Source organism: Convolutriloba macropyga, chromosome 3 (assembly GCF_964194025.1).
Source record: "Convolutriloba macropyga chromosome 3, txConMacr16.3, whole genome shotgun sequence".
NCBI classification, from domain to species: Eukaryota; Metazoa; Xenacoelomorpha; order Acoela; family Convolutidae; genus Convolutriloba; species Convolutriloba macropyga.
In genome coordinates, this window is record NC_134470.1 from 5,849,805 (window position 1) to 5,870,833 (window position 21,029).

At 35.2% G+C, this 21,029-nt stretch overlaps 1 protein-coding gene across 2 annotated transcripts in view; it reads left to right on the plus strand.

Moving 5' to 3' along the window:
- Positions 1-5,179: 5,179 nt before the first annotated feature.
- LOC142335895 (uncharacterized) overlaps positions 5,180-21,029 on the plus strand; it is a 76,097-nt gene continuing 60,247 nt past the window's right edge. The window contains exons 1-2 of one of the 2 annotated variants that reach the window (XM_075384247.1): positions 5,180-5,321; positions 5,919-6,043. In XM_075384247.1, coding sequence (XP_075240362.1) covers positions 5,919-6,043 — 125 coding nt within the window. In that variant the 5' untranslated portion in view covers positions 5,180-5,321. Of the gene's footprint in view, positions 5,322-5,918; positions 6,044-14,240; positions 14,397-21,029 lie in introns of those variants that run through there. The other variant, XM_075384248.1, reaches the window with a different exon arrangement.

Consider the following 21,029-nt stretch of genomic DNA (forward strand, 5'->3'; position numbering starts at 1 on the left):
ACAACTCCCCTCTATTTAGGCGGTGCGCTTTAGTTTGATCAAAACTTTGCATGACGCCTTCTAAAAATCACTATTTTGCGTCTAATTAAGTCCGAGTTGCGGTCTTCATCTTTCAAAAAACAGCTTTCCAAAAAGCGATGTGTGAAGAAGAAGATTTAAATTGTCCAACAAATGTACTGTAAGGGTTTCCTGGGACGTAGTTTGCCGCCAAAATGGTACTTTTCCCTTGGGGTGTCTAGCCCACAGAGAATTAATGAGAGTTTACGAAGACACCAATTGTGATGGTTGGACGAGTTGTTGATTTTTCGACCAATCAGAATAAATCTTCCGCTAAATTTCTCACTTTCTCGTATTTGACAAAACTCCTAGCGTCCAAACACCTGCCGGCCACTTTTCACAGCCCAAAGTGATAACAAAAATGATAATTTGATGAGGCAGCATTTTTTTTAATTAACACATTTAATGTAATTCGAATTGGTTAATAGTGCAAGCAGACAAATAATAATGCGTTTTCTAATTTTGTTTTGCGAATTGCCTAATTTTTCAGTAATTTTTTTTCGACAACCTGTAACAAAAAAATCAATCCAATCTTTTATCGGTGCCGGCAATTTATTATGACTAAAAAGTGTCTATGTACCAAAAAGTACATATTAGGGGGGCTGCAAACAGACGGGTTATATGGTACTGGGGGAGGGGGGAGTGTGGAATTTATACTTCAAATCCTTGAACTTACATGACATTGAAGCTTCAATATTGGTTTGTTAATTAGTTTGCAAAGCTTAGGAGCTAATCGTGAGCATATTGACTATGTAAACAAAAGGAACGACTTTGAGCGATGTAAGGTAGAACGAATTGATTAATTGTTCTAAGTAAATAAAAGGGAGACTAGCTTTGCAAACTGATCAAGTTGTCAGAAATAGTCGGAATGGGACAACGTATGATTACAGCAGAAAAAAAGAATGGAATTGCTTGAGAAAAACAACGATATTTATTTATGAATTCACCGAAACCCCAAAAATGCACCATCTAAAAGCCATTGTGTCATAATAAAAGTACTAAAAGAGTACTTATCAGCTATAAGTAGCTACGAGTTTGGTGTTATTGCTTACTTTTTTAGGAAGGATATAATGGGTATGTCAACTAGGAGAAATTAGTGCATAAAAAAGGAAAAAGAACAAAAAAAGGGTGCTTTAAGGCATTTGTCGGATATTTTTTTTGCATTTTTCCAAAAAAAAGGATGTTTATTTGCCCTCAACGATTGCGCACAGTATGGGAAACACAAACTAATGACGAGAAGATATATTTGTTGTCACAAACTTTATTGAGTGAAAAACCAAAGCAAATTGTATGTCCAAAAAAAGGATTTACCTATAATTAATTTTTCGAACGGTAGAAAAAAGAGACTTTTACTCATTAAAAAATGATACTTTTATAGTAAAATTGGGCAAATGTTTGGCTTCTATGCACAAAAATTAAAAGGGCTGGGTTCCTTAACAAAATTTTAGAGAACATAAATGTGATTGAAATGAAAAGAACAAAGACTTGAAACTAAAAAAAGAAACTGAATGTAACTTCTGTTTGATTGTTTATACAGTTGTAGTTTTGGATGAAATGTCGATAGGAAATAATGAAGAACGTCCAGTTCAATGATATTTTAAAAGTGATTTTGTGGTTAGGGGCACATGCGGAACAAATCTGAAAAAATAAAGCAAAAAGTTGTTGGTGTTCTGATTTTCAAATTGTCATAAAGTTGAGTATATCAGGTGAAACTTGAAAAATTAACAAAACCTTATTGAAATCAGAGCTAGGTAAAAGAAACATAACTTTAGTTTTGGTAAATATACATTGGATGGAGTGATTATTGTCAAGAAAAAGCGGTAACTAAAGTTTTGTAGGTTCAAAAGTTCAAAACGTTTGCAAAAAGAGGACATTTTGTAGAAATAACGAGCTATGAAGTGAGTTCGATGTTTGAAATAGGACTAACTATTGCCTTAAAGTGTTGTTGAGATTAGATTGATAAGTCCAAAAGAGCACAAGGGCAGTTTGAAACAATTTCGATAGAGAGAAACTAAAATGCTCCAAAACTAAGCGCCCATAATTTCACCGACCCCCGCAAGTCCTGAAAACCCTACTTCTTCAATTCCGATTGACCCCAAACTTTAACTAGTGACTCTTTGGACAATTGCATACGCAATGAGAAGGACAACGGGCTTTTTCCGGTACCTGAAACCGTTCGTTTTCTTTTTAAAACAAACAAAAAAAAGGCGAAAACTGATTTTTTTTGTGCTTCTTTGTGAGGAACGACATTCTTACTAGAATCAAAATATCTAGCAGATACCACATTCAAACGTGAAAAACGCGAAATATTTATCCTTCAGTTTTTATGTATTAACGCCAACGAATATTCAACAAAGATAAATGCGGAAAGATCTTAGTTTTCCTGATTTTTTTGTCATTGTGATTATAAGAAGATAAATAAAAATTGACTAAAAACAAACATTGCTAGGTTCCTAGTGGAACAAAAAAATCATAGGCTAAGTCAGAGAAGTTTAAGTAGCAGGGAAAAGATAGAACAGAATGCATGTACTTCTATAAGAACTGAACATGAAACAAATATTTTGTTCGATTCTGAAATTAGCAAACCAAGTAAACCACGGAATTCGGGTCGGTAATCTCGAGCAAACATTTACTTAAGGTACGCTACAGCGCGTGACCAACCATTTACGCCCACTAATACATTTATACGTTAGGTAAAATGTTCTAAATTTAACGACACGTTACGTTTTGCTAAAAAAAACTGATAAGGTTGAGGACCCTCTAGCACAAGAAAAACCACCCGACGCGAGAGAACGAGTCTGAGAGAGAGACTTACGAGGCTGAAGTACAGCGGTTCGAAAAACAATTTTGAGTGATAAAAAGCTCAAGTGGAGCAGTTGGTTCTGAGTGAGAACAATGTAGTTGTTGAGTGAGTTCTTTGCGAAAGAAAATAGTTTTGCAGCTTTTCAAAGCTATTCAAATTTGTTGGTTGCAAAGATAATAAGTTTCTGGCCAGTTACATAGCTACTGGGAGGCAGAACTTATTTTAGTTATTTGATATAGGAAGTAATCTGACGGATTCGAGGATAATTGCGGAGAGAGTGATTGATTTGGTTTGATTCAGTGTGAAGCATTAATTAGTTTTGATAGAAAAATTCCTTTTGATTGTTGAATTTGCTCAATTAACTGTCTCTGGCTATAACATTACTTGTTGCTGGTATTACATATTTTGATTATTAATTCAATTATCTAGAGTGAAGTTTTCAAGCAGCCGATAGAGCAACATTTTTTGGGGACAACACAGTAGACTCCCTACAACAAGAGGAACTACCAAATAAATCTTTCAGAAATTTGATAGGGTTTTGGGCGCTAGTCAGTCCCCAGCTAGAAGCCTTCTAACGAAAAAAATACATAATTCTACAGGGAGGGGAGGGGGGGGGGGCAAAACAGAAAAGATTCTTTTTAGCAATGTTTTGCTGCCGAGGAGCTAAAGTTGGTTAGTTTTATTCAAAACTCCGCTATCCGGCCTTTTATTAACACTAATTTATCGGGACTGGGCGTTCACACTGAAAAATTTTATGTAAATGTAAGGTAGTTTTATGCAGGTCGAGTAAATTTATTTGTGCTTAAGTTGGTTTTTATGATTTAATTTGAGTTGAAGTTATTGTAAGTTAAGTCGAGTCACGGAAAAGCAGATTTTTAACTGTTGAATTAAGCTTTTATGTAAATTTACCAAAACTTTTTTGGGTATGTTTGCTGAAATTAGACCTCTTAGTACTGATCAGGCTATCCAGATGCTCTGACCAGACTATCCGGACTTAGGACGAGTTTGTGATCAGACTGCCCAATTTCCAGAACGGGCCCTTAGGAGACTATCCAGTCTTAGGTTAGCTGGCATACTCGGTCGTTACCTTACATTTCCTCCTGAAGAACACGCAAAATAGCATGGCAATGGTGGGGTCGGGGGGGGGGGGGGGGCACGGAAAATATCTATAAAGCGATTGGATAACTATATTTTACTGCCTCGTTAACTAGTACAGGGCTCGTTTGACCTCTACTCTCCCTGGGATCTATTAGGCACAAAAGTAGTAAAAGTGTTGATTGCGAGCTTCAATTAATAAAAGATGTATACTTATTCAAATGCTTTCGCATTTGTAGACTACAATGGTTATTTTAAAAATTGTAGTCGTAAAAGTCGATTGCTTAGTCATAAACTCATAAACTTAGTCATAAACTGCTTAACATTGGCGTGTATATTTCTGAGAAATTTAATAAAGCGCGCATTGAAAATTGAAAGAACTTGGCGTGTTTTCTATGCAGATTATTAAAGCGGAAGAAAATAACGTTCAGAGAGCTGAAAGTAAAGCAAGCCGATTATTAAAAATTGAGAAAAAAGCTTCATGTAGTTTTGTTCTTTTGAACTATCAGGTCCAGAATTTGTAAACTTACTCAGTACAAATACGAGAATCTAAAATTCGATTAAATCAGTTTCGTTGTTTTTAGGAATAATTTGAAATATTTAGTATACAAAAATAACCTTATCATGCTATGTTAAGAAATGAATGAAGTTATTAGGTTAACTTATTTTCTATTTGTCGATCATTCGGTTATTTGGGCTACGTACAAAGTTCACCTTCAAATATGCTGCATGTAATTTTAATACTATAGTAAGAGATCGGTGGCCGCCGTATTGGCCGACAGGGCGTTTAGCCGACAACCAAAAAATGAGAAATTTAGCCGACAATTTAAGTAAAATGAGCAATAAAACTGAAGCTGTGATTGGCCAATTTAAAACACTATTTCGTAAGCGGAAAAATATACCGCAGTTTTTTCATCAGCTAGTGTAACGAAGGTATTTAACCGCATCTGGCCATGCTTAGCGGGCCATGGCGATGCCTCAGCGGCCCGGTGGACTTGATATGAATCTATCACAACCGAACTACTGAGACTTTTATGGACCAATGTGGGACTTTTATGACCAATTATTATAAAATCGTCCACTAAATTTCTCATTTTTTCATTGTCGGCTAAACGGCCTGTCGGCCAATTTTCCTAGTACCGAGAGATGCATTTTCATTTTGCACACAACGTGAAAGCCAATGTATTATAGCGTTACAGTATCACGCAAATGCGCATAACACAGTTTGTGTTGTATCAGTTTTGATGTGTTGGGCTTTAAGCGCATTTTAGCGTCTTCATGTGAAGAAATTGTTACCTGCATCACATTGTATGAACACGAGCTTTCGGTTTTAATTAAATTTCGAATTAACTGACTTGTTATTAAGGTGGTTTCACCATTTAACATTTAGCAATCTGGTTACTTGTGTTTTTTTATTTTTGGCGGAAAAACTCAAATTTTTATTATTTATTTTAAATAACTTATTTTTCAATAATTAGGAATTACTTATTTTTTATTTTGGCCGGATTACTCTTAACTGAATTGTTAAATTGTACATGCGAGAGAAATCTTGATAACCTGTACTTTATAACAATAAACAACGTCATTACAAGTGTAATTTTCCGCAAATAAAGCATTCAGTTTTAAATCTAGGTATTAGTTTGGTTAACTAAAACCAAAATAAATGACCCGAGTTTAATTTACAAGGACTCTGCTGGATAAAGTTGCGAAAATCTGTGTTAATTTCTCACTGTTTGTTTATGAAACGTCTTATCGTGCGAGTTAATTTATTGGAAGTCCTGCTTTGTTTTTTATTGTTTCTATCTGAAATTAAGATAAAACGGGAATTTATTCTAGTATCTCTCTAAGGTTTAATTTGTTAAAGTTCCCATTTCTACAGCTTGACTTTCATAAGAGCTTTAACGCTGTATCAGTTTTATTCTTTACCTTTCACGTAAAGTTAGCTAATTCTCTTACTGTTCAGATGGCAGAAAAACAGGAAAAGGTCCCTTCGGCCGAAGACACTAGCGCCCAAAGCAGCAGTAGTAGTGACTTTAAAGCAGTGTTTTTGAGTCATTGTGTTCGAAGCACAGGGGAACAAGCCAACAGGTACGTCAACCCAACCCGTACTGAATTCGACACAAACTACACGGAAACACATATTTTAATGGGAAGATTTTTGAATTTTGAATTTGATTTAATTGAAAAATAATGGGGAAAGGAGGATGAGCCAACCCCAATGATTATGGAATTTTTATCGTGTAAGATCTGACAAATTTCTGACAAATCCATCTTGCTAATAGCCTGTAAGGGGATGCATCTTCTTATCAGATCTTATAAGACGTTTATCAGATCTTACACGATAAAAATTCCTCTTATAAGATCTTATACGATAAAAATTCCTCTTATAAGATCTTACACGATAAAAATTCCTCTTATAAGATCTTACACGATAAAAATTCCTCTTATAAGATCTTACACGATAAAAATTCCTCTTATAAGATCTTACACGATAAAAATTCCTCTTATAAGATCTTACACGATAAAAATTCCTCTTATAAGATCTTACACGATAAAAATTCCGTCTTATCAGATCTTACACGATAAAAATTTCCTCTTATATAAATTCCTGAAGTATGGTATATTCTTCATATTGAAGACAATTCAGAGTTGCTCTCAAGCAGTAGCCGAAAAACTACAGCATGCAACACTTATGTGTCAGAGCAACAAAGAGAAAAATATCTTATACTGTCTTTTAAGACTTGAAAGATATTGTAAAAAAGATTATTTGAGTGGCAGGGGCTTTCTCCGAAGCGGTGATTATCAAACAAGGCTGAAAATTTTTTTTCAAAGACCAAAATTATCTTGGACTGCTAAGTTTAGCCATAGTACCCAGTTAAGACTCACAATAAAACTGCTGCCAAAACAGAATCAACAAGCATTTTTTTGTTTCATAATTGGTTAGCTGACCGACTATTGTTTTTTTTTTCATAAGACCTTGGCTACATTATACGGTTATATTGAATTAATTAAAACATGTCATATCAGATCTTACACGATAAAAATTCCGTCTTATCAGATCTTACACGAAAAAAATTCTGATAAGGGGAATGTTTATCTTATAAGATGTCTTATCAGATCTTACACGATAAAAATTCTGATAAGAGGAATGTTTATCTTATAAGATGTATTATCAGATCTTACACGATAAAAATTCCTCTTACCAGAATTTTTATCGTGTAAGATCTGATTAGATCTTACACGATAAAAATTCTTAGTCAGCATCTTATCAGATCTTACACGATAAAAAATCCAGAATCACTGGGGAATGTAAATACTAAATTTTTATTTTAAATAGCCGCACAGCGATAGCTGAGGCTATTATTAGCCTTCTCATGGGTTTTTTTTTACAATTCAAAGAATTTTTACAATTCAAAAAATTTGAATTGTATTGGGGCGCTATCTTTTTTTTAACACTCGAAGAGGCTTTATGGTTTTCTGTTTTTACTACTCGAAGAGGAGTATTGGTTTTCTTACGTTTTTTAACCGGAAGTACTATTCGTTCAGACAGCGTTTTGACCTAAAAGCGAAAGAGAGTAAAATTGCCGAGGGAAGTTTTTTGATCATGCGCTTCGATCAGTGAATGACTTTCGACTTTGAAAAGTGTTTTTAGACAGAGTGCTGCATATAGATAACCATTTTAGCGGTTTTTTGTCCAATTGGCCTAGTTTTTTCGCTAATAATTTTATTTTGTTTGTAGAAATAATTTCAAATAGAAGCTGTATTAATTTGTGAACCTCTTCAATGGATACTACAGTGTTTTTAAGAGTCTAATAATGCATTTTAAATAGTAAATAAGCACATATTTCCCAATTTTTTAATTACTTATTGGCTTTTTTAGATTAATTTCCTTTTGAGTATCCTAAAGTTGATTTTTTTTGTACCAGAGTTGTAGTGTTCCTATAAAACCCCACATAAACGAAAAGAATTTAATTTGGTTATCTTTTAATTCCAAAGTATTAAAGCTGACAATTATCTTACAAGGAAAGGAGTAGGAAGACCTGAGTTCTCCCTGGTTTTTGGACCATCATTGGGATTGTTGCGGTTGTTGAAAGGCATAGACTGCTACCTCTTAATGTGATGCAAAGGCATGCGCAGGATAAATCAGACGTATCCATAAAAATGAAACTTTAAAATCTAGGATGCATGCATAGAGATTGTGGAACACGAACATGAGTTTTTTTTGAACCCTGAAACTAGTAAACCAAGTAAACCGCGGAGCTCCGGTCAAATTAAGCAAACATTTAAATAAGATAAGTTGCAGCCTGTGACTGACGTTCTGCGCTCATAATTGCACTTATACGCTGGGTCGAAATGTTCTAAATAACACGACACGTTACTTATTGCCTATAAAAACTGATAAGGTTGAGTACCCTTAAGCGCATTAAAAATGCTCAGAAAGTGGCTCATGAGGCTGAAGAACAGCGGTTCGACATTCCAATTTGTATGAAGAGAGAGAAAGAATGCTCGAGTGTAACAGTTGGTTCTCAAGTGAGAGAAAATTGTAGTTATCTAGTGAGTTTTTGCTGAAGGAACCTTGTTTCGTAGCTGCAGTGGGTGAAACTGCAGAGTTAATCGATTTTTTTGTTGAAAAGTTACAGAGCTTCTGGCTTGTAACAGAGCTACTGGGAGACAGAACTTATTATCTCTCTACTAGGAGGCAGATGTTATTTTGGTCAAGAAGAAAATTGAATGAGTTTTGGGTACTTGGGGTTCGATTGATTGAATTGGTTTGACTTAGAGTGAACCCTTAATTAGTTTTGATAAACAATTACTCTTGGATTATTGAAGTTATTCATTTGTATGTTTCTGGCTAGAAGTTTACTAATGGCTGTTATTGCAGTTTTTGGTTATCAATTCAATTATCCAAAGTGCATTTTTTAACAGTCGAGAGAGGGCAACTTTTATGGGGGACAGAACAGAACACTCCCTGCAAGTAGACGAACCACCAAACTAATCTTCCGGAATTTTGATAGAGTTAGCGAGGCTAGCCAGTACCCAGCTATAAGCCTTCGAACGGCAAAATTACAAATTTCTACAGAGCAGTTGGACAAAGACGTCAAAATTTGATCTGGAAATATGCCAGTTTCGACTGCATAGTGTCATTGATTTCATTTTTCCTTTCTCAATTTTTTACAAGGTGCAAATTTTGGTTAACTTGTCAAAACTGGGACTTGATTAAAAATAAGCTCAGAGTTCAAATAACAAGATTCAAACAATTGGTCAGGATACAACTGAATTTAACAATGCTAAAAGACGATCGTTTTTTTGCTACATTGATTCGTCGGAATTTATATTATTATGTCAACAGGGCATGGGAGATTTTCACTAAATTAACAGGGAAGTCGCTCAAACGTCAATAGTTCACATCAAGTTAAGTGACTAAAACTTTAAGTCGTTTTACTTGAATTTCGGCAAATTTGCTAAATTACCAACGAAATGAAACAATGGCCGGCGCAAAATTAAATTCAAAAATTCACTCTAAGAGTCAAAAATCCAATAAGATCCAATTATCTCTCGGTCAGCAAGAAATTTTAGCTAAGAAATCCCTGTGGACCTTGAGTGCTGAAGATCTGAACTCGAAAGATGATATAAAAAGAATGCATAATCAAATCATTGTTTTTAACTTAGTTAAAATAAGGACAATGATTGTATTATGTATTCTTTTTATATAATCTTCCGAGTTCAGATCTATAGCACTGCAGATCCATAGGGATTTAAAAAATTGCAATCCAAACAATCGGATCTCCAAAAGATCGCACAATTTCTCTATTGGTCACCCCTATCGTTGAGCCTGAACTTGATATGGTTCTCAAAATGTCCCCGGTCGAGGTGTCTAGTCCTAATTGAGATCTGATGAGACCATCTTCGAGCGCTCAAAGTGCATGGCCTGGAAGAAGTTTGAGCGCACAAAGATCTCGACAATGATCTGGAATTTGTTTAATCAGGGATCATTTTGGTCTTGGATGTTCTGATCAGAGATGAAATTGAACAAACTTTGAACGCATAGGTTATTTCGAACGCAGGAAAGTCTGATTAGAAATGGTTTCGATCACATGAGCGTCTGGTCAGAGGCTCCATAGAGAGCAGATAATAGAAATTTTTGTTCAAATATCTTTTTGAAGAGGCGTGTTGGTTTAAACAGCCTGTTTTTGGAATTAAAAATCAACGAAAAAACTTTTTTTTTTAAAAAAAACAAAGGTACCCTCAGGGTATGTTGGGTCGTAGTTCTCCGGAAAAGTTTATTTTGCTGTAGTTATTGGTTGTCAAGGAGTTAAGCCGAAAAAGAAAAATGACAAACTCATGTTTTTTTTACCAGTTAAGTTTGCGACCAATCAGAATTTAAAATTTTCTGCTAAACTTCAGAGCATTTTCTTATGGACTAAACCATCTGTTGGCCAATTTTCCGAGAACCAATAAATTTAGTCGAATTTGTCACTGTGTCCTCGATAGAAATTCGACAGAAATTATGGAAGAATAATTTGTAAAAATTGCAAAAAAATTCCTCGGCATTACTAATTGCGGTTTAAGAAGATGTAAATCTGCACTTGTTGATAAAATTGTTAAAGTCGCTTTTTTTTCAAAAATTGTATTCTAGATTGGATCTTAGCTAATTAAAAAATCGAGCAGTCAATTTCAAGGTGATTTTATCTACAGTCACTGTTGTCCATAAAGCCGCAAGTAAATTATAGGTTTTGCGGCGTGGTAGAGTTAAATTCTTTTCATATTTGTACACAAATTTTAAGATCTTCTGGTAATAAAAAACGAGTACGCAATTCTGCACAGAAAATTTGAACTTTAATCTCTGCGGAACAGCGTTTGTTACTATGACAACTGCAATGCAACAATAGAATTTTAATTTTGAGACTGCTAGAATCCTTAGGTGATATCGAATTGAAATGATTTTTAAGTCAGTTTATAAACCAACTCATACAAGGCAGCTGCATTTTTTCTACTTTTCCAGCAACTTCGAAAAATGTTCACGATGAAAATCGTTTGCTTGGAACCAATTTTGAGTCCTATGAACATTTCCGACACAATTGCACTAAATTAGACACTAAATTAGACACAACTTCACAAAATTAGACATTAACCGACTTACGTCGGACAAATTGCTCTCGAACGACAGGCGAGGCAATTTAGTTCAAAGGGGGCTGTAGCCTAGTTTTTTATGGGTGCAAAAAAACTCGACCAAGGACGAAAGACGCCTTGACCATTCACAATGGAATCATCTTTCGAGGAGTTGTGCCTTTCATTCCACCCAAACTAAGACTCATGGTGATGGCCAAAGCTCCTGAGACTCACCCAGGCAAAAATGCAACTGAAACAGCAGTTCGAATGATGGCTTGGTGGCCCGGCATCAGTCGAGATGTTCTTCGATATGTTAGTAAATGCAAGGAATGCCAAGAAAACAGGCCTTTTTTAAAAAGAAAAGATTCTCTTTAGCAATGTTTTGCTGCCGAGGAGCTAAAGTTGGTTAGATTTATTCAAAACTCCGCTATCCGGCCTTTTATTAACACTAATTTATCGGGACTGGGCGTTCACACTGAAAATTTTATGTAAATGTAATGTAGTTTTATGCAGGTCGAGTAAATTTATTTGTGTTTAAGTTGGTTTTTATGATTTAATTTGAGTTGAAGTTATTGTAAGTTAAGTCGAGTCACGGAAAAGCAGATTTTTAACTGTTGAATTAAGCTTTTATGTAAATTTACCAAAACTTTTTTGGGTATGTTTGCTGAAATTAGACCTCTTAGTACTGATCAGGCTATCCAGATGCTCTGACCAGACTATCCGGACTTTGGACGAGTTTGTGATCAGACTGCCCAATTTCCCGAACGTGCCCTTAGGAGACTATCCAGTCTTAGGTTAGCTGGCATACTCGGTCGTTACCTTACATTTCCTCCTGAAGAACACGCAAAATAGCATGGCAATGGTGGGGTTGGGGGGGGGGGCACGGAAAATATCTATAAAGCGATTGGATAACTATATTTTACTGCCTTGTTAACTAGTACAGGGCTCGTTTGACCTCTACTCTCCCTGGGATCTATTAGGCACAAAAGTAGTAAAAGTGTTGATTGCGAGCTTCAATTAATGAAAGATGTATACTTATTCAAATGCTTTCGCATTTGTAGACTACAATGGTTATTTTAAAAATTATAGTCGTAAAAGTCGATTGCTTAGTCATAAACTCATAAACTTAGTCATAAACTGCTTAACATTGGCGTGTATATTTCTGAGAAATTTAGAAAAGCGCGCATTGAAAATTGAAAAAACTTGGCGTGTTTTCTATGCAGATTATTAAAGCGGAAGAAAAGAGCCGAAAGTAAAGCAAGCCGATTATTAAAAATTGAGAAAAAAGCTTCATGTAGTTTTGTTCTTTTGAACTATCAGGTCCAGAATTTGTAAACTTACTCAGTACAAATACGAGAATCTAAAATTCGATTAAATCAGTTTCGTTGTTTTTAGGAATAATTTGAAATAATTAGTATACAAAAATAACCTTATCATGCTATATTGAGAAATAAATCAAGTTATTAGGTTAACTTATTTTCTATTTGCCGATCATTCGGTTATTTGGGCTACGTACAAAGTTAACCTTCAAATATGCTGCATGTAATTTTAATACTATAGTAAGGGTGGCCGCCGTATTGGCCGACAGCGCGTTTAGCCGACAACCAAAAGATGAGAAATTTAACTGACAATTTGAGTAAAATGAGCAATAAAACTTATTCTGAAGCTGTGATTGGCCAATTTAAAACACTATTTCGTAAGCGGAAAAATATACCGCAGTTTTTTCATCAGCTAGTGTAACGAAGGTATTTAACCGCATCAGGCCATGCCTCGCGGGAAATGGCCATGCCTCAGCAGCCCGTGGGACTTGATATGAATCTATCACAACCGAACTACTGAGACTTTTATGGACCAATGAAACTTATGACCAATTATTATAAAATCGTCCACTAAATTTCTCATGTTTCCGTTGTCGGCTAAACGGCCTGTCGGCCAATTTTACTATCACCGAGAGATGCATTTTCATTTTGCACACAACGTGAAAGCCAATGTATTTTAGCGTTACACTATCACACAAATGCGCATAACACAGTTTGCGTTGTATCAGTTTTGATGTGCTGGGCTTAAAGCGCATAGTAGCGTCTTCATGTGAAGAAATCGTTACCTGCATCACATTATTTGAACACGAGATTTCGATTATAATTAAATTTCGAATCAACTGACTGGTTATGAAGGTGGTTTTACCATTTAACAATTAGCAACCTGGTTACTTGTGTTTTTTTTTATTTTTGGCGGAAAAACTCAAATTTTTATTATTTATTTTAAATAATAACTTATTTTTCAATAATTAAGACGTACTTATTCATTATTTTTGCCTGATTACTCTGAACTGAAGTGTTAAATTATACGTGTGGTATAAATCTTGATAACCTGTACTTTATAACAATAAACAACGTCATTACAGTAGTAATTTTCCGCAAATAAAGCTCTGTTTTAAATCTAGGTATTAGTTTGGTTAACTAAAACCAAAATAAATGACCCGAGTTTAATTTACAAGGACTCTGCTGGATAAAGTTGCGAAAATCTGTGTTAATTTCTCACTGTTTGTTTATGAAACGTCTTCTGGTGGGTTAATTTATTGGAAGTCCTGCTTTGTTTTTTTATTGTTTCTATCTGAAATTAAGATAAAACGGGAATTTATTCTAGTATCTTTCTAAGGTTTGATTAGTTCCCATTTTCTACAGCTTGACTTTCATTACAACTTTAACGCTGTATTAGTTTTGGTGGCCGCCGTATCGGCCGACAGGGCGTTTAGCCGACAACTAAAAATGAGAAATTTAACCAACAATTTAAGTAAAATGAGCAATAAAACTTATTCTGAAGCTGCAATTGGCCAATTTAAAACACGATTTCTTAAGCGGACACTTATAACGCAATTTTTTCATCAACTAGTGTAATTAACGAAGGTCTATCCGTGGTCGGACCGTATTTTACCGCATCTGGCCATGTCTCGCGGGGGCCATGGCCATGCCTCAGCGACCCGTGGGACTTGATATGAATCTATCACAACCGAACTACTGATTTATGGACCAATGAGACTTTTATGACCAATTGAAGTAAAATTTATGACCAATTATGATAAAACTGTCGGCTAAATTTCTCATTTTTTCCTTGTCGGCTAAACGCCCTGTCGGCCAATTTTCCTAGCACCATTAGTTTTATTCTTTACCTTGCACGTAAAATAAGTTGATTCTCTTACTGTTCACATGGCAGAAAAACAGGAAAAGGTCCCTTCGGCCGAAGACAATAGCGCCCAAAGCAACAGTAGTAGTGACTTTAAAGCAGTGTTTTTGAGTCATTGTGTTCGGAGCACAGGAGAACAAGCCAACAGGTACGTCAACCCAACCAGTATTGAATTCTATCCAAACTACACGGAAACATATATTTTAATGGGAAGATTTTTGAATTTTGAATTTGATTTAATTGAAAAATAATGGGGAAAGGAGGATGAGCCTACCCCAATGATTATGGAATTTTTATCGTGTAAGATCTGACAAATTTCTGACAAAACCATCTTGCTAATAGCCTGTAAGGGGGATGCATCTTCTTATAAGATCTTATGAGACGTTTCTCAGATCTTATACGATAAAAATTCCTCTTATAAGTTCTCACACGATAAAAATTCTGTCTTATCAGATCTTACACGATAAAAATTCCTCTTATAAGATCTTACACGATAAAAATTCCTCTTATAAGATCTTACACGATAAAAATTCCTCTTATAAGATCTAACACGATAAAAATTCCTCTCATAAGATCTTACACGATAACAATTCCGTCTTATCAGATCTTACACGATAAAAATTTCCCTGTTATATAAATTCCTGAAGTATGGTATATTCTTCATATTGAAGACAATTCAGAGTTGCTCTCAAGCAGTAGCCGAAAAACTAAAGCATGCAACACTTATGTGTCAGAGCAACAAAGAGAAAAATATCTTATACTGTCTTTTAAGACATAAGATATTGTAAAAAAGATTATTTGAGTGGCAGGGGCTTTCTCCGAAGCGGTGATTATCAAACAAGGCTGAAAATTTTTTTTCAAAGACCAAAATTATCTTGGACTGCTAAGTTTAGCGATAGTACCCAGTTAAGACTCACAATAAAACTGCCGCCAAAACAGAATCAACAAGCATTTTTTTGTTTCATAATTGGTTAGCTGACCGATTATTGTTTTTTTTCATAGGACCTTGGCTACATTATACGGTTATATTGAAATAATTAAAACATGTCATATCAGATCTGACACGATAAAAATTCCGTCTTATCAGATCTTACACGAAAAAAATTCTGATAAGGGGAATGTTTATCTTATAAGATGTCTTATCAGATCTTACACGATAAAAATTCTGATAAGACGAATGTTTATCTTATAAGATGTCTTATCAGATCTTACACGATAAAAATTCCTCTTACCAGAATTTTTATCGTGTAAGATCTGATAAGAGGAATTTTTATCGTGTAAGATCTGATTAGATCTTACACGATAAGAATTCTTAGTCAGCATCTTATCAGATCTTACACGATAAAAATTCCAGAATCACTGGGGAATGTAAATACTAAATTTTTATTTTAAATAGCCGCACAGCGATAGCTGAGGCTATTATTAGCCTTCTCTTGGGTTTTTTTACAATTCAAAGAATTTTTGCAATTCAAAAAATTTGAATTGTATTGGGGCGCTATCTTTTTTTTAACACTCGAAGAGGCTTTATGGTTTTCTGTTTTTACTACTCGAAGAGGAGTATTGGTTTTCTTACGTTTTTTAACCGGAAGTACTATTCGTTCAGACGGCGTTTTGACCTAAAAGCGAAAGAGAGTAAAATTGCCGAGGGAAGTTTTTTGATCATGCGCTTCGATCAGTGAATGACTTTCGACTTTGAAAAGTGTTTTTAGACAGAGTGCTGCATATAGATAACCATTTTTAGCGGTTTTTTGTCCAGTTGGCCTAGTTTTTTCGCTAATAATTTTATTTTGTTTGCAGAAATAATTTCAAATAGAAGCTGTATTAATTTGTGAACCTCTTCAATGGATACTACAGTGTTTTTAAGATTCTAATAATGCATTTTAAATAGTAAATAAGCACATATTTCCCAATTTTTAAATTACTTAGTGGCTTTTTTAAATTAATTTCCTTTTGAGTATCCTAAAGTTGATTTTTTTGTACCAGAGTTGTAGTGTTCCTATAAAACCCCGCATAAACAAAAAGAATTTAATTTGGTTATCTTTTAATTCCAAAGTATTAAAGCTGACAATTATCTTACAAGGAAAGGAGTAGGAAGACCTGAGTTCTCCCTGGTTTTTGGACCATCATTGGGATTGTTGCGGTTGTTTGAAAGGCATTGACTGCTACCTCTTAATGTGATGCAAATGCATGCGCAGGATAAATCAGACGTATCCATAAAAATGAAACTTTAAAATCTAGGATGCATGCATAGAGATTGTGGAACACGAACATGAGTTTTTTTTGAACCTTGAAACTAGCAAACCAAGTAAACCGCGGAGCTCCGGTCAAATTAAGCAAACATTTAAATAAGATAAGTTGCAGCCTGTGACTGACGTTCTGCGCTCACAATTGCACTTATACGCTGGGTCGAAATGTTCTAAATAACACGACACGTTACTTATTGCCTATAAAAACTGATAAGGTTGAGTACCCTTAAGCGCAATAAAAATGCTCAGAAAGTGGCTCATGAGGCTGAAGAACAGCGGTTCGACATTCCAATTTGTATGAAGAGAGAGAAAGAATGCTCGAGTGTAACAGTTGGTTCTCAAGTGAGAGAAAATTGTAGTTATCTAGTGAGTTCTTGCTGAAGGAACCTTGTTTCGTAGCTGCAGTGGGTGAAACTGCAGAGTTAATCGATTTTTTTTGTTGAAAAGTTACAGAGCTTCTGGCTTGTAACAGAGCTACTGGGAGACAGAACTTATTATCTCTCTACTAGGAGGCAGATGTTATTTTGGTCAAGAAGAAAATTGAATGAGTTTTGGGTACTTGGGGTTCGATTGATTGAATTGGTTTGACTTAGAGTGAACCCTTAATTAGTTTTGATAAACAATTACTCTTGGATTATTGAAGTTATTCATTTGTATGTTTCTGGCTAGAAGTTTACTAATGGCTGTTATTGCAGTTTTTGATTATCAATTCAATTATCCAAAGTGCATTTTTTAACAGTCGAGAGAGGGCAACTTTTATGGGGGACAGAACAGAACACTCCCTGCAAGTAGACGAACCACCAAACTAATCTTCCGGAATTTTGATAGAGTTAGCGAGGCTAGCCAGTACCCAGCTATAAGCCTTCGAACGGCAAAATTACAAATTTCTACAGAGCAGTTGGACAAAGACGTCAAAATTTGATCTGGAAATATGCCAGTTTCGACTGCATAGTGTCATTGATTTCATTTTTCCTTTCTCAATTTTTTACAAGGTGCAAATTTTGGTTAACTTGTCAAAACTGGGACTTGATTAAAAATAAGCTCAGAGTTCAAATAACAAGATTCAAACAATTGGTCAGGATACAACTGAATTTAACAATGCTAAAAGACGATCGTTTTTTTGCTACATTGATTCGTCGGAATTTATATTATTATGTCAACAGGGCATGGGAGATTTTCACTAAATTAACAGGGAAGTCGCTCAAACGTCAATAGTTCACATCAAGTTAAGTGACTAAAACTTTAAGTCGTTTTACTTGAATTTCGGCAAATTTGCTAAATTACCAACGAAATGAAACAATGGCCGGCGCAAAATTAAATTCAAAAATTCACTCTAAGAGTCAAAAATCCAATAAGATCCAATTATCTCTCGGTCAGCAAGAAATTTTAGCTAAGAAATCCCTGTGGACCTTGAGTGCTGAAGATCTGAACTCGAAAGATGATATAAAAAGAATGCATAATCAAATCATTGTTTTTAACTTAGTTAAAATAAGGACAATGATTGTATTATGTATTCTTTTTATATAATCTTCCGAGTTCAGATCTATAGCACTGCAGATCCATAGGGATTTAAAAAATTGCAATCCAAACAATCGGATCTCCAAAAGATCGCACAATTTCTCTATTGGTCACCCCTATCGTTGAGCCTGAACTTGATATGGTTCTCAAAATGTCCCCGGTCGAGGTGTCTAGTCCTAATTGAGATCTGATGAGACCATCTTCGAGCGCTCAAAGTGCATGGCCTGGAAGAAGTTTGAGCGCACAAAGATCTCGACAATGATCTGGAATTTGTTTAATCAGGGATCATTTTGGTCTTGGATGTTCTGATCAGAGATGAAATTGAACAAACTTTGAACGCATAGGTTATTTCGAACGCAGGAAAGTCTGATTAGAAATGGTTTCGATCACATGAGCGTCTGGTCAGAGGCTCCATAGAGAGCAGATAATAGAAATTTTTGTTCAAATATCTTTTTGAAGAGCGTGTTGGTTTAAACAGCCTGTTTTTGGAATTAAAAATCAACGAAAAAACTGTTTTTTTTAAAAAAAAAAACAAAGGTACCCTCAGGGTATGTTGGGTCGTAGTTCTCCGGAAAAGTTTATTTTGCTGTAGTTATTGGTTGTCAAGGAGTTAAGCCGAAAAAGAAAAATGACAAATTCATTTTAGTAGTAATAGTTAAGCAAGAGTGGGGGGGGGGGGGTAAAAGGAAGTACCTATGTATTAACATTAGGTATAGCCCATTTTCCCTCAAATCCCAAAGATGTACCTCACAGCTTGATACCCACGCTGTTCACACGAGGGGGATTAGCAAGTTAATCCCTTAATATTAAATTAGGTCATTTACTCATTCCCATATTGCACTTTAATAATGTAAATTTCCAAAGACGTACCTCATAGCATGACACCCAAGCTGTTCACACGGAGGGGATTAGCAAGACAGTGCCTTAACAAATTAGTAAGGACATTGACCCCCTACCATATTACAGTTTACTAATGTAAATTTCCAAAGACGTACCTCACAGCATGACACCCAAGCTGTTGACACGAAGGGGATTATCAAGATAGTGACTTCACGACAAATTAATAAGGTCATCGACCCCCTACCAAATTACACTTTAATAACGTAAATTTTCAAAGACGTACCTCACAGCATGACACCCAAGCTGTTCACACGAAGGGGATTATCCATATAGTGACTTCACAACAAATTAATAAGGTCATCGACACCCTGCCAAATTACTCTTTAATAACGTAATTTTCCAAAGACGTACCTCACAGCATGACACCCAAGCTGTTCACACGAAGGGGATTATCAAGATGGTGACTTCACGACAAATTAATAAGGTCATCGACCCCCTACCAAATTACACTTTAATAACGTAAATTTTCAAAGACGTACCTCACAGCATGACACCCAAGCTGTTCTCACGAAGGGGATTATCAAGATAGTGACTTCACAACAAATTAATAAGGTCATCGAAGCCCTACCAAATTACTCTTTAATAACGTAAATTTCCAAAGACGTACCTCACAGCATGACACCCAAGCTGTTCACACGAAGGGGATTAGCAAGATAGTGACTTCACAACAAATTAATAAGGTCATCGACCCCCTACCAAATCACATTTTAAGAATGTAAATTTCCAAAGATGTACCTCACAGCATGATACCCAAGCTGTTCACACAAAGGGGATTAGCAAGGTAATGTTTTAATTTTAAATTAGATAGGATGACTCATTTACAATTACGTACGGCTTAGGTGATTTTCAGAAATGTACCTCAGAGCATGACACCCAAGCTGTTCACATGAAAAGGATTAGCAAGATAATCAGTAAGGTTATTGACCCCCAACCATATTACACTTTATTAATGTCAATTTCCAAAGACGTACCTCACAGCATGACACCCAAGCTGTTCACAGGAAAGGGATTAGCATAAATCATTTTCTACACAACTTTCATTGTCTTAAAAAATGTTTTATAGGATCTCATTGGCTACATAGTTTTTTGTTCCCTATTGTTCTTGTTTATACTTAAGTTTCATTGGCTCCACATTTCGAGGTTTTTTTTAAGATGTTTCAATCATTTGTTTCTTTCCCCTTATTTTATTCAGTTACCCTTATTCATCCAGAGTTTCTTATTTGTTGCTTCCAGATCCCATATTTTGCTCAATTCACCAAAAGTGACTACCAAAATTAGTAATTCTATTTACAGTAAATCTAATTCAAAATTCTAGACTGCTAATCATTTTTTAATAATCTAACCTAGAAAAAAGAATGTCTCTCGTTGTGTTTGATATTGAGTGCTTGGAGGGGCAAATTGTTAAGGAGTTGGGTGTTTTCAAGGACGGAATTGTATTGGGATACAGTTTCCTCCCACCCAAAGACTACAAACCTACTTTTCAAGCAAAGTGGAACACTAAAAATTTACATGGGATTAATTGGAACAGTGTAAAACTGGAATATACTGAGTTGTCATCAATCATTCACCAACATTGTTCACCTACAACTGAATACTTTGCAAAGGGGTTGGAGAAGTGTAATCTCCTCTTAAAATACTTGTGTAAAGATGTGGAGAATCTAGATGATCTTGGTTGTCCAAAAGTTTCCAAACTTCTCAACAACTTGGATACTGACTGAGATTGTAGCAACTATCCGTATCGACACCAAAAAACCTTTCACTGTGCAGAGAAGAAAGCTTATGCATACGGAATTTGGACTCCTGATTTTTTTGATAATGTATTATATTTGTGATTTCTAATTGTATTTGTGATCGTTTGGTTATTAAATGTTTTTGTTTTACCACTTTTTAAATCAGAGAAAAGTCGCACTTGAAGATCATTTGCTGAGTACAGATTACATGATTAGAAAAAAATGCCAGAAATGCACTTTTCAAAATAATAATAGTACCTATTCTTAAATTGGGAAACAAAAAAAAACTAAGTTTAAAAAGACACTTTTTTCATTGTCAGTTTTTTAAATTTTTAATGTAAAATTTTAATTATTGTTCTTGTTTATACTTAAGTTTCAGTGGCTCCA